This window comes from Ascaphus truei, chromosome 1 (assembly GCF_040206685.1).
Source record: "Ascaphus truei isolate aAscTru1 chromosome 1, aAscTru1.hap1, whole genome shotgun sequence".
In the NCBI taxonomy this organism is placed as follows: domain Eukaryota; kingdom Metazoa; phylum Chordata; class Amphibia; order Anura; family Ascaphidae; genus Ascaphus; species Ascaphus truei.
Genome location: NC_134483.1, coordinates 39,026,417 through 39,047,830, shown reverse-complemented (window position 1 = coordinate 39,047,830; position 21,414 = coordinate 39,026,417). Strand labels below are relative to the sequence as shown.

Here is a 21,414-nt window from a genome sequence, read left to right as displayed (position 1 = left end):
TGTAATCCTTTTGTGCTTTAGAGATTTTTGCATGTAATAAAGCCAGAATATTTTTTAATACATTTATTTAGACGACAAACAAAAACCAGAGTCACTTAAGATACTGTGGGGGTTATGCACAAAGCAGTGATAATTGTTTTTAAGTGAGATACATGCTTTTTGGTGCAATTTATGGCGCAATTTTTTTAGCAATAACTGTGTTTTGATGATGAAAAGCCTTTTAAGCGCGATAATGCAGTGTTATCACTGCTTTGTGAATCTCGCTGCACGCAATATTGAGAAATAAAGGCATTTATCTCACTTAAAAACACTTATCACTGCTTTGTGCATAACCCCATGTAAGTCTTAAAGGAATCCTGACTGTGGATGTCAGTTGAAACCCTTTAAAGTTTTTTTACTTAAAGATCATTGCTCTAATGCTCTAATAGTGGTCTGGTGAATGAAAGAAGCTACACAGAAGAAACATGCACTCATACAGTACAATACCTGTAAGTGGTTTATAACAGGCCATAAAGACTAAGTAAGTTGATAACTATATCATTCAGATGTTTGGCAGGGGAGTTTCAAGAGAAAGAGAATAAGTGACAAGAATAGAGAAACTTCCGAGTTCTTTCTCACTCTCTTGTGAACTCTCGCTCTCTCCCTATAAGTCTTAGGGTGAGAAACATTGAACACATAGCTAAAATGTACGACTGTACGTCAGTTCAAGAGAATGGAAGGAATACATACAGTACTATAGATACAGTACCTAAGCATTAAAGGCTCATCCACATATTGAGTAGAGCCTTTCCGTGCTTGCAACCATACCATAATCAACATTGTTCATAGATTTTGCTGGTCAATAAGATAAATACCTTTTAAATCATAAAAATACCTCCAGACAAGTTTGTTGTCAGACTGAACGTAGGTGGCATTCTGAATAAGCTCATTCAAGCTTTGTGGGAGGTTTATGGCTTGATCTTGTCCTTGCTTCTGAAATGTTCTGATAAACCCAACTCCACCTTCCGGCTAAAACAAGACAATACCACCAAAACATTAATCAACTCACATATTGTAATGCAAGAGGTATCCAAAAGAAACTCAGTCTTACACAACTATAGCTGACAAATGGCCTTTCCAGTCCTTTCCTGTGACTAACTAAATGTGGACATTTCTTCTTCTGAAATGTGCAGTATAAAGTTGTGTTGGGTCATTTCCCTGCAGTTTTAAAGAGGAGGTAAGACTCTATCTGAAACACACTCTCTATGACAAATCTGCAGAAAGAATACTGGGCGGAAATGGAAAGAGACCAATACTAAATTATGAAGCAAGTTATGAAGAGTGGATTGAGAGAAACGCTTCTGAAAATACATGGCATAGATTAAATGATATAGCAAAAGATGTAACTGGCAATAATATTTGATATAGTGAATTACAAAATGAAATATGGTTAATAATGTTATTTAACTGCAACACTGGGGTTAAAGATGTGGGTGTTATGACACTTATGGAAAGATAGAGAAATGATTTATAGAAAGAGAATGTTTTATACATACTTAGAACTGATCTACATTAGTTGATAAGGTAGATCAGTCCTGGATATGTATGAAATCAAGGTTTGCATGAAGAGCACAAGTATCTCTGATAAAGTGGGTGAAATATCATAGAGATGGGTCTCCCTACCATTGGGATCATAACTATTATCTACAATATTAATGTATTAAACAATTTTTAGAAGTGTTAAATGTTATTTCTTTATACCTCAGAGTGCTATCCAACCCAAAGGTGTTTAGGGTTATTTGTAATTTTTTTTTTTTGTGGCAGAGGAACAACACGAAACAGAGAGATGGTTACAGAGCGGGAGAGAAACAATGGGATGGAGATCTCCCTTAGAAGTTGAGTCAAACAGAAAAAGAAAAGAGAGATGAGACAGAGAAAAATACAAAAGTGATAGAACAGCAAACAAAATGGTATGAAGACAAATAAGGAAACAGCAGAAATCTCGACAGAAGAATCATGGTCAAAAGAAAGCTCGACTGGAAAGAAAGCAGAAGCTTTAGTTTAAGAGAGAAGTAAATAGATACAGAGACAGTGCGTATAATAAAGACCTTTTTGTTTCAAAATCCAGTTTATTATGTAGATCAACATTATAAACCCCATTTCTGGCAAATGGAATAAATTTACTGAAGATCAATTAATCACATGGTGTAAAGCCCCACGTGGTGTAAAGCCATTGTTTTAGTACACCAGTCGTACATAGGCGATGCTCCTTTGTGTCCTACCTTTAATGACCTTGAAGCAATATCTTCCGGGGTCAAGAAAAATGCGTCATCGACATCGAGAAATTTTATTTCATCGTGTGTGGTGAAGAAGAGAAGTAAAAGGCAATCCACGTCGCCCACATTTTTCATCCAGTGCAGTATGTTTTTGGGTAAGAAAATGACCTGGCCGACCGTAACATTGTATGTTGTGACCGTGCTGCCACCATCATCAATAACGCCAACCCATGCCGAGCCCTGCCAAAGCAAAATGTTTACGGCAATCAATACTCTTGCAACTCTCAGTCATCTCTCCCTGATTTAGTCAGTCTCAACGATTCGTATTATTAGCACTTTTATAGATTTTAAGAGAGTGTCGTTGATTAAAAAATATATATCAGTACATTTTCATGGAAATGCAATGTGGTTACAACTCTCAAATCTCGCAGACGTTGGGTCCCTGGAGGTGGACTTCTCTACAATGTCAGTAATAAATTGACCAAAGACGAATTGCACAAGAGCAGAACCATGTTTATACACTGTGATTAACAAAAGGTCTGCTGTTCTATGTGCCCTATATGAACTACCTATCATTTCTTTTGCTGATTTCATTCATTTCTGATGAGCGTTATTACTCCCTTTGCTATTCCCGCATCCCGCTATTTGTCAACGAAATTGTGCGATGATGTTACCTGCTGATTCTATTGTTCTGAATGGATCTCTAATGATCCACTGATACCTATACCAGGGGTGGGCAACTCCGGTCCTCAAGGGCCATTAACAGGTCGGATTTTTTCACGATATCCCTGCTTCAGCACAGGTAGCTCAATCAGTCCCTGCTTCAACACAGGTGGCTCAATCAGCCTTTGACTGAGTCTCTGATTGAGCCACCTGTGTTGAAGCTGGGATATCCTGAAAACCTGACTTGTTGGTGGCCCTTGAGGACTGGAGTTGCCCACTTCTGGCCTATACTTATACATTACCTTATGCATCAACTCGCCATAACTAAAAGTGGGCACTATCACTGGTGTGGTTCAAAAAAAATGTGTTCTGGGTTTGTAAAAACTCAACTGGCTTCGTCTGTTGTTGCTTTCATAAATAATGGGGGGGGGGATATAAAATGTTGTAAAATTGTATCGAACTTCACATTTCCTTTCAACAAGTGTAATTTTTTTCGAACAGTTTGACCATTTCCTAAAAAAAAATTTGAAACAAAAACGCAGGAAAAACAAATGAAAACAAGAAAATACAAACGGATCCGAGGATTTAACCTCTCGTGGGTTTTGGTTCGAATTTCACTCGGATTAGAAAATGATTTCCAAAGTTCGAGTTAGATAACGTCACATTTTCAAATAGCACGATGGAAATTCAAATTGAAGGTCAAATCCAAAAAGTTTGCTTTACACACCCGGAAACCTGCCAATTCTTAACAGTAACTGTCAGTGAATGGTTAATATTAACTAATGCCTATCACTATATTTACTAAATAGGTCACCCTGTTATTTTTTTTTATTGACCATCAATGTTGTATCATTGACAGGATACAAGAGAAGCCAGGTTCATCCATTAAAAAATATATATGTTTTATCTCTTCCGTAGTGTGATATCTTTGTATTGCTCTAGCTACATTTTATACTGACAGGAGCAAATCTTTTCTCTTTAAAAAGGTCATCAAGAAGGAACGTAGACTGGAGAGATCGCTTTAAAAAAAACATTATATAAAATGTGGTTATCGCTTCTAAAAATATACAGTATCACACACGAAATAACACAGGAACTTTTTGTCTGCGTCATTTCAAAAAGTATTATGGTATGATATATTTTTCTCACAACTTCAGAATGTGGAATCTCATAAATGAAGTATGTCATTTGTAGGTATCATGAGAACATGAACATTTACTGAAAGCTGCAGACCAAGCAATATCCTATGTGTTTTTTTTTTTTAATACTGTAAATCAGTTCTGTACTATGAGAAAATACTTTTATTTGTTTTTGTTTTTTAAACAACTCTGAATGACATTTTTAATGTATAATAATGTAAAAAAAATATTTGTAAAAATCTGTAAAACAATTTTTTTTGTTTCTATAGCGACCGTTTACAAAGTCACATCCCCTTCCTCTTCTGAAACAGGCTCTGGCTCACCCCTTTTTGAGCCCTGCCTCTCTCTAGCAGTGCACCGATTGTATCTAGTGACTGCCTGGTCACATGATCTTCCCCACAGAACTTTGCATCTGAGGTCCTCTTCTGCTGCACTGACAGCCATTTAGTGAACCCCCGAGCCGAATCTTCGCCGATCGATGACAGGAGAATGGATCGGCAACTTAGCTAATTACTTATCATTGTGTGGATTGTATTTATGCGCACATTAAAGGAGGGGAAAATAAAATGTTAAAAAAAAAACGGCAGCTTGGACTGCTGATTTAATGTGAACTGGCTACTGGTGCAAGGAAATGCTTTGGTAGCAATACTCCAGGTGGGGTTCTACTCCATAGGAAAAAGCAAAACTGATGTCATAGAAAGGATGATGAAACATTGGTAGAATTGGTGATGGACAGATAGAGAAGCAGCACATACCTGCACCACGAAACCATGTACATTGGCGTTGAAAACCCAGCTTGGAGCTCGCAGTCCTTTGCTTGCAATCCGTAAGGTGCCCACTGTCATTTTAGCCTGATGACTGTTGATACTGTCCCCAAACTTCCTTTCCTCCTGAGTAGAATAATCCAGTGGGTTATTCCTAAACCGAGCCCATTGGGTAGCACCGCCTTCGAACTGAAACACCTTGAAAACAGTTGAAAAAATGACAACTTTGATAATTGAATATCCTCATACAACCTGCACCATGTAAGAAATAGCAGTGTTGGCAATAAAGCTCAACAGAAGGCTATATACAGCTGTTCTCAGAAGAATGCCATGTTTAATCATTGCTTTTACAGTAATATGCGAAACGAGCCCAGCTTTAAAACAAAATGTTAAATCAGGACAGATTGTTACTATATACGGCAACTACATAGTGTGCATCATAACATAGGAACATTGGGGGTAAGTCATTAAACTGTAATAGTGCTTATCAGGGCACTATAACAGTTTCATGAATAACACTAGTGTGTGTGTCCCCATATGACAGTAAAGTTATAAAAGTGCACATGTCAGGAAGCCTCAGCTGGGAAAGGTTTATGTGAGCGGGCAGTATAGTGGAGGCAGAGGAAGCTGCCTACAATATCATCGGTGATACTTTATTCTAAAGAAAACATTGTTGGTGTGAATTTAACGTTGAAGTTTTATGCTGACCAGTTATTCCCAACCTTGTTTGATCTTTGCTGCAGGGCTGTACAATCTGGGACTGTCAGGGGTAAACTAGGACATTTGGTAGCTAAATGTGTACAGTAAATTCCGTTGAGATGTCTTAACCGTGTCACTGCCACAGGAGCATGCAATGCAGCACATTGCAGGTCCCTCTGTCAGCCAAAGGGTTAATTTCATAGCTGGTTGATTTATTTAAGTTTACACTTTTAACCTCCTTTGATATCCAGGGGGGGAAATGCAAATTGTCTGTTACAAATAAACGTGTTGCGCTATATAATGATACAGTATGTGTAGTTATTTTCTCCACCGTCTCTGTACTTTGACTAATACTCGGGGATCGACTTAATTCCTAAATCACCTGCATAGGAGCTGGATACATAATCCCCAGGACATAAGCCCCAGGATACAGTAGGGTCAGGCCTTGCAATTCCCTTGCTACATCACGTCAAGGAAACGGTGCCCGGTTGTGTAAGAAACGTGACATGCCGGATTTTAGGACAGATATGAACTGTTGCAATCTACTGCAATCAATCAAATCAGGAGAGAAAAGAACCAAAACATAAATGTTCTTAGCTCGCTATTTTTATGCGGAGCAAATGTTAGTTTAAGCCTGGAAATGCCACATCATGTTATCGATAGTATACAGAAACCCAGGTGTTGTACCATAAATAATACACGTTTGTACTTTGCTTGCAAAGCAGTTAAACATGGAAAATATCATCTACAGTACTCAGCAATGTTTAGCTTAGGTCATATTATTACTTTTTTTTTCCGTTTAAGGGCAAGTATCATTATACATAAAGGTTTGTTTTTCTTAATGTTGCATAACCCTTTCACTGTGAGACTCAGCATGCCCTGCAGTGAACCACACAGGGGGGGTCAACTCCAGTCCTCAAGATCCCCCACCGGGTCAGTTTTTAAGGCTATCCCAGCTTCAGCACAGGTGGCTCAATCAGTGGCTCAGACTGAGCCACTGATTGAGCCACCTGTGCTGAAGCTGGGATAGCCTTAAAACCTAAGCTGTCGGAGGGTCTCGAAACTGGAGTTGATCACTACTGAGCTACACCATAATGTATTGGGGCCTCCCTTACGCCAGCAACAAGGAGGAGCCCGTTCTCCGCCGAAGTGACCATACAGTACAACACCGTTGTGAAGTGTGGACGGATTAAACTCCTTGGTTGGCAGATGGGTTTACAGCCTATGGTAACGCGTGGGTCGGAGTTAACCCATTTGCTGCTGGATTAGACAGCAATGAGTTGAGAATTGTGGAGGAATTAAACCACTTCATTGCCGCATCGGCCTTCATAGCAGCACAAGTTCCAAATCCCTCAATGCACTTTATATTCTTCACGACAACAATAAAGCTCTATTACCATACACAGAGAAATGGAGTTTAAAAAAGAGTAATTTCTGCTGTTAAACTGATATTTTAAACAAGTGTATGTAATTCAATTTGTATTGAACTTGACATTCATGTTAACTGCTTTACATGTGTCAATGAGCAATTTGGGGCGTGTTGAATTGAACAAGTTAAGGAAGCCTCTCTCCCGTGGAAGGGCCACCAACAGGTCAGGTTTTAAGGATACCCCTGCTTCAGCACCGGTGGCTCAATCAGTGGCTCAGTCAGAATTCATCTGTGCTGAAGCAGGGAGCAGCCTGTGCTGAAGCAGGGATATATCCTGAAAATCTGGACTGTTGAGGGGTCTTGAGGACTGGAGTTGAGAACCTCTGGCCATAGAGGATAAAAGGAAAATATATCATCATACTGTCTGTGGCACTTTGTACATATTAATAACAGAACTCCATATTTGAGGCAAAATATCAGTCTCTAAAAAGTGCATTTAGATGTAAAGCAAAAAAAATACGTTTTGTTTTTTGGATGGGTCGGTGTTCAATGTAAAATAATATGTTCGGTAAATGTTTTGCATTTGAGACATATCACTAGTCAGAGATGATCACGCTAACTCAGGTGAGGGATACAGAATTGAATGTATTCCTTTATAATATGTGCATTATTTAACACCTTCTTGACTTCTCCAATTGACACTTTCCAAGATGCAGGCTGATGCATGAGGGGTTAACACTAAATCCATTGGTGTGTATGCTCAGAATGTCGTTCTCTGGCCGTGATTCAATATGCTGAGTGGAGATGTGTGAAACTGTCCAAAATGCAGTCGCAAAATGTGAAGCATTTTTGCCCCTAAATTCAATTCCTTGCTAAACGTTTCGCAAAGCATCAAATGGCAAATAATGTCGCAAAATGAGTCTTAGATTTAGCAAATTCATAAGCTTTCAGCAAAATAACATGGCGTGTGCTCTATTTATATTTATAGCCCAATTTATAGTTTCAGCATTAGGCAATTTTATTGCTGTAAGAAAAATTTGAAAGCCAATTTAGCTATTTCAGAGAATTTTGTACATTGGCATATTCACCTAGATCCCAATGCACTTTGACTTAAAGTTTGGCGAATCGCGTGCGAACTCTGACGCAGAGGCTGCTTTTTACTTTTGCTTCTCAAAAAGGGTAAATTTAGCATCTTTAATGTGGAGAAGCCATTTCTCTTTGCTGGAGAGACTTTAGACCCACTATTCACTTCTCTTACCTTAGATTGACTGAGATGATTCAAAAAATTAAATTGACTATCAATGTTGCTCAGCGATGGGGTTTTCTCTGTACTACTTCCCATTGGGTTCTGATCAGATTGCGGACTGAAATGCCCCACATAAACTAAGGATAAGATCAGCACTCCGATTGCGGTGGTAATCAGGCAGGCCAAAAAGCAAACCAGAAAGATTCTCATGAGAGAGCAATAGCTTCTCTTATCCTGGAAAAAAAAGGGGAAAGTACATGAATGACTACCAATATGATCAATAATTGTTATTTCTATATGTTAATAGTCACTAATGGGTACTGTACATTTTACTAACTTGGACTAAGTCTCACTCATTTCCATTTTCTTGTGTAAGTGCTATAGGCTATAGACATTTGTATATATACATTCCCCTATAGGGAACCATGTTAAAAATGGTTTTTGAAGCAAAAAGTGGCACTGTGTGCTCATTTGCATGTCATTTCCCAGAATCCCTTGCTACAGTGGAAGTGCTGTGTGCTGGGTGATAATGGGGAAAGGCGGGGTTGCAGACCTGCCTAAGACATACAGATGAGCATACAGTTGTATTTACATTTGCATATATATATATATATATATATACATGTAGAGGTATCAGTACCGTGTTAGCCGAGCTTCAATAATCAAAAAATAAATAGATGATACCGTTCTGTGGCTAACGAAATGCTTTTATTTGTGCGAGCTTTCGAGATACACTGATCTCTTCTTCCGGCGATGTTACAATGAATGAAGCAAAAGGTATACTTAAAAACAGTGTCTCTTGGAATGTTATCTGTGCTGTTCCTTCCCCTGGTGTGGATGTGTTTTATGGCTAGAGGTGTCAAAAAAAGGTGTCTTTCTAACAAGTTCCTCTCTGTACATGACTTCTTTCTCTCTCACTCCCTGCTTCTCTTTGCTATAACTGAGACCTGGCTCACTCAGTCTGACTCTGCTCTGGAAGCTGCCCTCTCCTATGGTGGCCTTTCCTTCTCCCACACTCCGCGCCCTGATGGCAGGGGTGGAGGCGTGGGGCTCCTGCTCTCCTCTGTCTGCCATTACCGAACCCTTCCTATTCCCCCCTCTCTTGCTTTTCCCTCCTTTGAGGCTCACACTGTCCAGATCTTCTCTCCTCTCCCTGTTCATGTGGCGGTCATCTATCGCCCACCTACCTCTACTCATCCCCCTTCTGCCTTTCTCTCTCACTTTGAATCCTGGCTCTCTTTCTTTCTCTCTTCAGACTCCCCTGTTCTTCTCCTTGGGGACTTCAATTGCCACATTGATGACCCCTCTCTCTCTTGGGCTTCCCGCTTTCTTTCTCTTACCTCTTCTTTTGGCCTTCAACAGTGGACTGCAGCCAGCACCCACAAGGATGGCCACTACTTAGACCTGGTTTTCACTAAAAACTTCTCTCTATCTGATTTCTCCATTTCCCCTTTTCCTATCTCTGACCATCATCTCATCTCATTCTCTTTATCTCGCTTCTCCCCTTCTCCACCTCCATCTACCCCCCGGTTCTGCAGAAACCTGCGCTCTATTCACTTACCTGACTTTGAGTCCACTTTACACTCCTCCCTTTCCTCTCTCAGCTCTGCTACAGAACCTGACAACCTGGTCAGAAAGTACAACTCTGTCTTGTCCTCGTCTCTTGATCTACATGCCCCGCTTTCTCTCTGCCGCCCTCGCCCTTCTAACCCTAGACCCTGGTTAAATTCCCACACGCGCATGCTGCGTTCCTCCACTCGTTCCTCTGAACGCCTCTGGAGGAAGTCTCACACTCTCACAGACTTCCTTCACTACAAATTTATGCTATCCTGTTTCAACTCTGCCCTCTCGCAAGCTAAACAAGCCTACTTTTCTTCACTTATCAACATGCACAAGTCTAACCCACGCCGACTGTTCTCTGTCTTTGATACTCTACTCAAACCACCCTCAGCTGCCTCTCCTTCCTCCATCTCCGCTCAGGACTTTGCTGACTATTTTAAGGAAAAGGTGGAATCCATACGGCAGAACATACCCTCTGTTTCTTCCCCCCATCCTACACCTCTTCCTAACTCTCCTCCTGCCTTCCTTGAGTCTTTTTCCACTGTCTCAGAGGAGGATGTGTCGCTGTTGATCTCCTCTTCTCCCTCTACCACTTGCCCTCTTGACCCCATTCCCTCCCATCTCCTAAAACCTCTAGCTCCTACTATAATCCCTACGCTTACACACATTTTTAACTCCTCCCTCTGCTCTGGAACCTTTCCATCCTCCTTCAAACATGCAACAGTCATACCATTACTCAAAAACAGCAAGCTTGACCCTACCTGTCTTTGTAACTATCGACCTGTCTCCCTCCTGCCTTTTGCCTCTAAACTACTTGAACGTCTTGTATTCTCTCGCTTGCTCCATTTTCTCAACACCTATTCTCTCCTAGACCCTCTACAATCTAGCTTCCGCACTGCTCACTCCACCGAAACAGCCCTCACTAAAATAACTGACGACCTCCATGCTGCCAAAGACAGAGGTCATTACACTCTGCTCATATTACTCGACCTCTCTGCAGCATTTGACACCGTGGACCACCCTCTTCTCCTCCACATTCTCCATACTCTAGGTATTCGGAACAAAGCTCTATCCTGGATCTCATCCTACCTCTCCCATCGTACTTTTAGTGTCCCTTCTGCTAACACCTCCTCCTCCTCTATTGATCTCTCTGTGGGGGTACCCCAGGGCTCTGTCCTGGGACCTCTTCTCTTTTCTCTGTACACACTCTCTCTAGGTGACCTAATAACATCTTTTGGGTTTAATTATCACCTCTATGCCGACGACACACAAATATACTTTTCAACACCTGACCTTACACCTGCTGTACAAACCAAAGTTTCTGAATGTCTCTCTGCTATATCATCCTGGATGGCCCTCCGACGCCTTAAACTCAACATGGCTAAAACAGAGCTCCTCATACTTCCTCCCAAACCTGGCCCTACTACCTCCTTCCACATTACTGTTGGAACTACAATCATTCACCCAGTAGCCCAAGCACGCTGCCTAGGGGTCACATTCGACTCCTCTCTCACATTCGCCTCTCACATTCAAAACATTTCTAAAACTTGTCGCTTTTTCCTCCGCAATATAACTAAGATACGCCCTTTCCTCTGTTGTTCGACTGCTAAAACTCTGACTCAGGCCCTCATTCTCTCCCGTCTTGATTACTGTAAACTCCTGCTGTCCGGCCTTCCTGCCTCTCACCTGTCTCCCCTACAATCTATCCTAAATGCTGCTGCCAGAATCACTCTACTCTTTCCTAGATCTGTCTCAGCATCTCCCCTCATGAAATCCCTCTCCTGGCTTCCGATCAAATCCCGCATCTCACACTCCATTCTTCTCCTCACTTTTAAAGCTTTACATTCTTCTGCCCCTCCTTACATCTCATCCCTAATTTCTCGGTATGCACCATCCAGACTCTTGCGTTCTTCTCAAGGATGTCTTCTTTCTACCCCCTTTGTATCTAAAGCCCTGTCCCGCCTTAAACCTTTTTCACTGACTGCCCCACACCTCTGGAATGCCCTTCCCCTCAGTACCCGACTAGCACCCTCTCTATCCACCTTTAAGACCCACATTAAGACACACTTGCTTAAAGAAGCATATGAATAGCACTGTGGATATTCTAAACACGATACATAATGATTGGCCCCCTGCAGACGCACTTACCAGAACTCCCTCCTACTGTCTCTGTACGTTCTCCCTACCTACCAATTAGACTGTAAGCTCCTCGGGGCAGGGACTCCTCTTCCGAAATGTTACTTTTATGTCTAAAGCACTTATTCCCATGATCTGTTATTTATATTATCTGTTATTTATTTGATTACCACATGTATTACTACTGTGAAGCGCTATGTACACTAATGGCGCTATATAAATAAAGACATACAATACAATACAATACAAAAGGTTGCTGTAAGCAAGTGAAGAAAGAGTGTGTATGTGTATCAGTGTGAATAAAAATGAATGGAGAGCCCACAGTATATACAGTGCTTTACACAAGGTGTGTGTGGAGTGGGAGTGGATATAAATGGTGTGGTGGGTGTGGAAATGTGAGAGTTTGTAGCACAACTAAAAGTGTGTGTGTATACTTAGTGGTCCCTATTGGTGTATCGGGATGGAAAAACAAGGAGTATTAGTATGTGTGAGAGACAGCTGTGTGTGCATACATATAGCACAGTATGTACAGACATGGCCTTTAGCGCTCATGGGACGAGAGTTCACTAGTGTCAGTAATGACTCATAAAATTTCGATATCTGTTTAGGCCACTGCTAAGTGTCCCGAACAGTTGCATAAATTTGTATTCATGCAACCGTCTCTCTTTCTGGGTTTTAAGATTACCTTTGAGTATGAAAACCCTCAGATCGTTCCTCTTTTTGCCAGAGTCAGAGAAATTTTCGCCAACAAGACTGTCTCTTGTACCGCGTGTGATGCTGTGGCGATGCAGGGTCATTCTCTTGTTTAGCCCCTGCCCTGTCTCACCTATGTAGTAGCAGCCCCCTGGGCATTTCATGCACATGATGAGGTACACGACATTGCTGGAAGAACAGGTGAACCTTCCTCTGATTTTGTATTCCCGATTCCTGTGTGGTATTTGTATTGTGTCCGCTGTGTAGAGCATTGCGCAGGTTTTGCATCTTGGGTCCTGGCATGGTTTTGTCCCGCATTCAGTTGTACTGCTGAATACTTTACTCCTCACCATAATATTCTTGAGATTATGGGGTTGTCTGTATGATAATAAGGGTACTTATTCAAGAATACAAACAGAAGGAGACAAGCGACAGGGTACCTTTGGTGGTCACATATAACCCACACCTAGGAGCCCTATGCAAGATCGCCAGGAAACTACAACCCATCCTCCAGGAAGATAAAAGACTGCAACATGTCTTCCCTGAAGCACCCTTATTATCATACAGACAACCCCATAATCTCAAGAATATTATGGTGAGGAGTAAAGTATTCAGCAGTACAACTGAATGCGGGACAAAACCATGCCAGGACCCAAGATGCAAAACCTGCGCAATGCTCTACACAGCGGACACAATACAAATACCACACAGGAATCGGGAATACAAAATCAGAGGAAGGTTCATCTGTTCTTCCAGCAATGTCGTGTACCTCATCATGTGCATGAAATGCCCAGGGGGCTGCTACTACATAGGTGAGACAGGACAGGGGCTAAACAAGAGAATGAACCTGCATCGCCACAGCATCACACGCGGTACAAGAGACAGTCCTGTTGGCGAACATTTCTCTGACTCTGGCCATAAAATGAAAGATCTGACGGTTGTCATACTCAAAGGTAATCTTAAAACCCAGAAAGAGAGACGGTTGCATGAATACAAATTTATGCAACTGTTCGGGACACTTAGCAGTGGCCAAAACAGAGATCGAAATTTTATGAGTCATTACTGACACTAGTGAACTCTCGTCCCATGAGCGCTAAAGGCCATGTCTGTACATACTGTGCTATATGTATGCACACACAGCTGTCTCTCACACATACACTACCGACACACTTTATCACACTGCGGCCAGATCCGCAAGCCGGGAGATTTCCCGGCTTGCTAGTGGCAGCCCCTCGGCGTGCCGCGCGTCACCGATGGGAGCCCTGGTGTCCTGCGATGTGGGGGACTGCGGCAGGGGGTTCCGGGGGACCCGGCGGACCCGGCAGCGGGAGGGAGAGCGCCCCGATCGGAGGGCGCTCTTCCGCTGCTTCGGCGCGCGCCCGGCACCCTCCGGCGCGCGCCAGGTTACTGCTGCGGCCGAGAACGGGCAAATGCTCGAATAAACTCGGCCGCAGCAGTACTAATACTCCTTGTTTTTCCATCCCGATACACCAATAGGGACCACTAAGTATACACACACACTTTTAGTTGTGCTACAAACTCTCACATTTCCACACCCACCCACACCATTTATATCCACTCCCACTCCACACACACCTTGTGTAAAGCACTATATATACTGTGGGCTCTCCATTCATTTTTATTCACACTGATACACATACACACTCTTTCTTCACTTGCTTTCAGCAACCTTTTGACACCTCTAGCCATAAAACACATCCACACCGGGGGAAGGAACAGCACAGATAACATTCCAAGAGACACTGTTTTTAAGTATACCTTTTGCTTCATTCATTGTAACATCGCCGGAAGAAGAGATCAGTGTATCTCGAAAGCTCGCACAAATAAAAGCATTTCGTTAGCCACAGAACGGTATCATCTATTTATTTTTTGATTATATATATATATATATATAGATAGATGAACAGCCGGCACTCCAATGAAGCAAATAGGGTAGGTGCATGTTCCATAGTAAGTAGATAAACATATGATACGTTCCCACGGGAATCGGCAGACAGCACTCAGGTTAAGATTAGTAGAATATATATTTTGGAGAAAAAGAACAAATCACCAACGTTTCGGACCCACAAACGGAACCTTCTAAGCTTCACCCTGAGGAAGGTCCCGTTTGTGGGTCCGAAACGTTGGTGATTTGTGTCTTTTCTACAATATATATTCTACTAATCTTAACCTGAGTGCTGTCTGATGCTTCCCGTGCGACCGGTATCGTATGTTTATATATATATATATATATATATATATATATATATATATAAACATACATATATATATATATATATATATATATATATAAACACACATAAGAAAATAAGAACAGGCGCACTCCTAGTGAAATACTGTATGACAATTGAATCAGCTGTACAATAAAAGTAGCTCACTCACAAACGCAGGTGTAATACAGGCATTGTAGAACGGGATGAGGGAACAGGATACGTTATATATTAAAAAACAGTACAATGGAAAATATAGAGTAGTAAAGCTAGTAACAGATGATGAGATCGTTCTTTAAATCTTCAAACATTATACTCACATAGATATGAGTATAACAAGCATGTCAAACTCTAAAACACAGGTGTGTAGATAGAATACAGTCTACCCTAGACACGACTGTATTCTATCTACACACCTGTGTTTTAGAGTGTGACATGCTTGTTATACTCATATCTATGTGAGTATAATGTTTGAAGATTTAAAGAATGATCTCATCATCTGTAACTAGCTTTACTACTCTATATTTTCCATTGTACTGTTTGCTACATATAACGTATCATGTTCCCTCATCCCGTTAAACATCTATCTGCAAGAAAAAAGAAGACTCTTTTCTAAGGAAGGTTGAGTGGGACGTTTTTGTGTTGTTTTATTGTTAAAACCTTTATTATTTTTCTCATTGTCTGATATTAAGGTGTATTGTACAGGCATACCCCAGTTTAAGGACACTCACTTTAAGTAAACTCGCGAGTAAGGACATATCGCCCAATAGGCAAACGACAGCTCACGCATGCGCCTGTCAGCACGTCCTGCACAGCAATTCCCGGCTCCCTACCTGTACCGAAGCTGTGCGCAAGTGGGGAGACTATAGAGCCTGTTACAAATCCGTTAGTTACATCAGTTATGCACGTATATGACGATTGCAGTACAGAACATGCATCGATAAGTGGAAAAAAGGTAGTGCTTCACTTTAAGTACATTTTCGCTTTACATACAGACGAGACCACGACTATTCTGAAGCTTGCCTTAAACTAGCCCGGTTACATTCTGGGTATGTGCTGGGTGTAACCTGGCTAGTTTAAGGCAAGTTTAAGGCATTTCTGCATTGACTAATGACCCATAGGATTAACACAGCAGGGTCTCTGGCAGTCCCATTCAGTTTGAATGGGACTGCCAGGGACCCACGCTGTTAATCTGATGGGCCATTAATCAATGCAGAAATGCTGGGTCTAGTTTAAGGCAAGTTTAAGGCATGTATCCAGCATGTACCTGGGTCTTTTTGGCGAGTGCCACTGGTTTGTGTTAGAATAGTGGCAGTCTCTGCTGTACATGCTCCGGTACGTTACGCGTACGTTAATGCGGGGTATGCCTGTATGTGTTACTGTTATAGTGCACTTTCATAACATACCACTTGGGATCACCTTCAACCTATTTTGTTCCTCTACGGATATCTGTAGTGTGATTGCTGTAAGGCTGAATTCAGACAGGCTACTTACTCTCGCATTCGCGCATCCGCACCTCTGTCTGCAGGGCGATGTGTGATCATTTATTTATTTATTTTATTTATAAAATATTTTACCAGGAAGTAATACATTGAGAGTTACCTCTCGTTTTCAAGTATGTCCTGGGCACAGAGTTAAGACAAATAATACATGGTTACAAATACAGTTACATAAATGAACAGGGTATACATTATATGCAAGACATTACATGCTCAGTTAAAGAAAATATATATTATGGGCGAATGAAACAGTTACAGACCAGATTAAAATGTGAGACAGCCTTAGATTTGAAAGAACTTAAACTGGTGGTGGATGTGAGAGTCTCTGGTATGTTGTTCCAGTTTTCGGGTGCACGGTAAGAGAAGGAGGAACGGCCGGATACTTTGTTGAGCCTTGGGACCATGAATAGTCTTTTGGAGTCAGATCTCAGATGATAAGTGCTGCATGGGCAGGGGTGAGGAGCTTGTGCAGGTAGCTGGGTAGCTTGCCCAGAAAGTATTTAAAGGCAAGACAGGAAAGGTGAACTTTGCGCCTAGACTCTAGTGATGACCAATCTAGTTCTTTGAGCATTTCGCAGTGATGTGTGTTGTAGTTGCATTGGAGAACAAAACGACAAATTGAATTGTCCTGCAGACAGAATAACGCAATTGGAGGTGGGACTACTCAGCCATTTAAGCATAAAAAAAAATAAACAAAGTGTGTGTGTAATGTAATTGGCTGGCGAAGTACACGTGACGCAGCTGCGCTTGAAATCACAACTTTAGTAGTCTCCTTCAAGTGCAGCAGCGTCAACGCTGTACATCGCCACCGGCTGTCGTTTTCTGTTTGAAAACTCACATACACCAAAGCGCAAGAGTGGCGAACATGCGCGCACACGTAAGCGCACGTCGCATCGCATTCTGCCTGAACTCAGCCTTACTCTATACTGCTGCAAGCGCCAGTCCTGTTTCTTCTTTTTGTGATTTTTTGTAATACAGGCATTGTATGAGAGAATCTCATTCTCCGTCCCAGCAGTAGCTGCTGAGCATGAGATTTTCTCATACAATGCCTGTATTACACCTGCGTTTGTGAGTGAGCTGCTTTTATTGTCCAGCTGATTACATTGTCATACAGTATTTCACTAGGAGTGCGCCTGTTCTTCTTTTCTCATATATGTAGGTGTCGTTGTGGAAAGTGGTGTTTCCTGTGAACAGGCCGCAAAGTCTCCGTAGTACTGTGACATTGGAACTGCTCTTATATCCTATTCCTAAATATTGGAGATTTTTCTTATTTTTATATTTAATCCATTATTGTATTTTTTTTCAAATTATCAATTGTCTTAACCATAGGTTTATACATATATATCTGACAGAGTGTAGCAATATTGTCCCCAATACTATATTGATCAATTAAATTAGTTCCTATTATGATCTTTTTTTCACAATATATCATGTAAATTTAAACCATTTATAGTATCTATTTGCATTTACCATATCTATACATCAACTGGGGTGTGCCCCATCAATCAAGCGCTGTTCCTTTTCTTTCTCTCATACAGTATATACATATATAAAACAGATGTCCAACATGAATGAATGTGAAAAGATACTTACTTTAGCTTCGAACTGGGTGCATGCAGTAAGGCAATGAGCAACATCCAGCCAGAGATAATATATAGCAAAAGAAAGTCTGCAGCACTCACAAAGGTGATGTATCATAAGGTATACATTTATTTAACTAAAACAAGGGCAACGTTTCACACCTCTTGGAGGAGCTTGAGAAACGACCGTTCTGAATTGGCATTTTAGGGCAAGTGCACGCTTCATAGTAGTAATCTAAAGGTATACATGACTGAACCCGAGGTGATGCAGATCATAATGTAAGGAACCGAAATGCAGTTTTTCGGGAAAAATTTTTTTTTTGCTATATCCATCTTTTTTTCCCCAATGTGCTGCTTCTTCAGTTATTCTAAACCTATATTTGGGTAATATATACAGTAAATATATATATATATATATATATATATATATATATATATATATATATATATATATACTTAGCTCAATACAAAAAAACATTGTGGTTTTGCAATGCAAGGTATTGTATATCACAAAATACGGTAGTTATATTTAATATAGAAATATTACTGTACAGTATGTCAAGATGCAGGCAATAATGTTTTAGAATTAGGTTTTAAACGTTTTTTTTGTTTTTTTTAAATCATATTCCACAATTGCCTATAGCTTATACCTAAGGCTTTATCTTTGAAAATGTAATACCTCAATGCCAATCAATGCATCATTCTTTGCTCAGCTAGGTACTGTATGAACTCCAAGCAGTATCTCATTTATATTAATTGTTTTGGGAGCAACATTTGAATAGCTATTACTAAACATAAATATAAATATACATATAAACAAATGACAAACATTTATATATAAGGTGCTACATGAGTGCAGTACCATTGCAGCTTTAAAAACAGTGTGGTTGTATACTGTACTTTAAGTGTATATAAATCAGACTGCACCATCCATTGAGAACAACAAATGCCTTCATGTCATCTTACTAAAGGCATTCTGGGAATGCTGATGCCTAATTTTGCTCTTAAGAAAAGTGATATATAAAACATTACAATGTCAACACATTTCATTTTCCCTTTTCAAATCAGAGATTCCCAAGAAGATTCACAGAAAGCATCTAATTATCTGTTGGCATCTAAAGTCACATCCCAGCAGCAGGGCAAAAGTTCCTAGAGTGATGGTTATAATCTGGTACATGTACATTTTGAAGAGCAGTATCTATCCCACAAAAGCCCCAAGCAACAAAAAAAAATTGGTTTTGAAGCCTTCTAACATAATGAGATGTATATCTTAATACATATACCATAATAAAATTTTATATACTATACCAATATATATATATATATATATATATATATATATATATATATATATATATATATATATATATATATATATATATATATATATATATATATATATATATATATATATATATATATATATATATATATATATGTGGCACATACCTGTACAGATGGAGAGTAGTTATTGTTTTGTTGCATTTTTTGTGGTGAATAATTCGTTCTCCCCTCTCCCTGCATTTCAAATGCACCATTGTCCATTCTCCAAAGTAGAGCAAGTAGAAGTATAAAGGTACTGTAAGCTGCTGTATACTTCTGAAAGTACTCAGTAACAGTTTATATGTGGTCTAGGTTTGCACTAGCTTTTGCTCACTCTTTTATAGCTGTCTCATAAGGAAACAACTGCTGTTTGAGGATATTTGCTTTGATACGGCCAAAATCAATAAAGAATATATGATATCTTCCACAGAAAGGATCCATTCTTTAGTGTGGGGGAAATATTCTTTAAATATTATTTGCATCATTCCGCAATAAAAAGGATATGAGTCACGCTGACCCAGCAGAAATAAAAAGCAGTGCAACAGGGAAAACAAATCGTACTACTTTCCCAACTTGTATGTACGTTATGACAGATTACAGTACCTGTTTTTGCACAATTTTAATTGCAGTCAAACATTCCAAATATTTATGTAACCTTGTTTCCCCCACCCAAACTCAGATAGGGTCTGCTAGGGATTCTAAGGCTCAGGCTACATGTCTCAGTGTCGTGCGTACCTGCTGGCAACAGGGGGCACTGAGTCTCCCGCGATGACATGGGGGAGAGCAGGACAGGCTTCTGGGGTTGTGCCACCCCTGGCTTAAGGTATAAAAAGTTGGGGAGGGAGACCCCTAGAAAGCCTTAAGTAGCTGCAGCTCAAGTTTTATGTACCAGTGGGGATTCCAGCTGCACTGTCAACTCCAGTGCTGGTGCCAGGCCTGGAGTCCTGTTCCAGAGGACACTGCAGGGAAGAAAAAACCAGGAGAAATCTCTTTAGGGGGATTCCTGCACCTACGTTTATAGGGTACCTCAGATTCCCCAGTTGTGAGTATGTGTGATGTCTGTTTACCTGTGTAAGTTTGTGGATAACTTTTTTCCAGTAAATTAATTGTATAAACTCTTGTGTTTCTGTCTGGCGAATTGATCCCTGGTGTGATAGTCCTTATCTCCCATGACACAAAGATCTTAATACATTAATGCAAGAGAAGAATAACACAATTTGTGTAAAGTTTTCCTCCAGGTTTTGGATTGTCCATACAATAGTGTCCCGATGAGCACAATGAAGGTTTAATTGAAAACACCTTAAAATCCAATACCTTTCAGCCACTGAAAATAACATTTTTTTTCTTCACTAAGGCCGCCATTATAGTGCCCGCGGCAGCGCACACCACCAAAACAAATACCTGCATTCCGTTGACGGTGCACATAGTGTGCGCAACCGCACAGAGGTGCGACGGAGAGGCTGAATCCAGGAGGGACAAATACATTTGTCTCTCCAAGCGACAGACGCGTGACGTCAGCATCACGTGAAGACAATTCAGCCAATGAGAGCGAACCACTCATGTGAGGTCTTGGCCACGCCTCCCTGTCGCCTTGCGTTGCCTCCTGTCTGTGCAGGTTTCGCATGAGCGACAGCAGCGCGTGACGTCACGCACGCGCGCATCAACTATAATCAAGGCCTGAGCCTAAATATACTATTTGTGAAGTCTATTATACCGAGGAAATAACTTTTGCAATAACTGAATGGAATAATATAATATTAACACATTAATCCCCCCTTCTCCATAATAACTTATGTTGCTTTTAAAACCTCTAATCAATACCGATGCAGTCTTTTCTATCTATCAGTGTGCAAAGCATGGACATCTGCAAGACAGTCAATAGCAGGCTGTATTGGCCCTTCCGGATTAACACAGTGGGGGGTCCCTGCATCTGAATGGGACTCGCGCTGTTTGAATCCTACCGGTCTGCACCTGTCTGTAAGAGACGCACACTAAGAAGCCTATTCTAATAGTGTAGGGTCGATGAGTTTTGCTGCTACATCCAAAGGTTTGGCATGTTCTCACCGAACGACTTGTCATTTGAGTTATCACGGTATTCAGAAACAATCTGAACCACATTAATTTCAGGTCCGGAGACCCTCTGCTTCTCGAGTTACAGGCCCAGTTATGGGGCGCTGTATCTCGCTGCATTGTTTAAATTCTCCCGCGGCACGGCCCATATGACCGGGACATTTAAACAATGTAGGGAGATACCGGC

At 40.9% G+C, this 21,414-nt stretch overlaps 1 protein-coding gene across 1 annotated transcript in view; it reads right to left on the bottom strand.

The window, feature by feature from the left end:
• Positions 1-19,457, bottom strand: part of LOC142487369 (uncharacterized) — a 29,083-nt gene extending 9,626 nt beyond the window's left edge. The window contains exons 1-5 of the mRNA XM_075586587.1: positions 19,284-19,457; positions 8,148-8,369; positions 4,813-5,019; positions 2,262-2,495; positions 855-1,008 (exon numbers count right to left, since the gene is read on the bottom strand). Of these exons, the coding sequence (XP_075442702.1) occupies positions 855-1,008; positions 2,262-2,495; positions 4,813-5,019; positions 8,148-8,369; positions 19,284-19,379 (913 nt within the window). The 5' untranslated portion in view covers positions 19,380-19,457. The remainder of the gene's footprint in view (positions 1-854; positions 1,009-2,261; positions 2,496-4,812; positions 5,020-8,147; positions 8,370-19,283) is intronic.
• Positions 19,458-21,414: the final 1,957 nt, after the last annotated feature.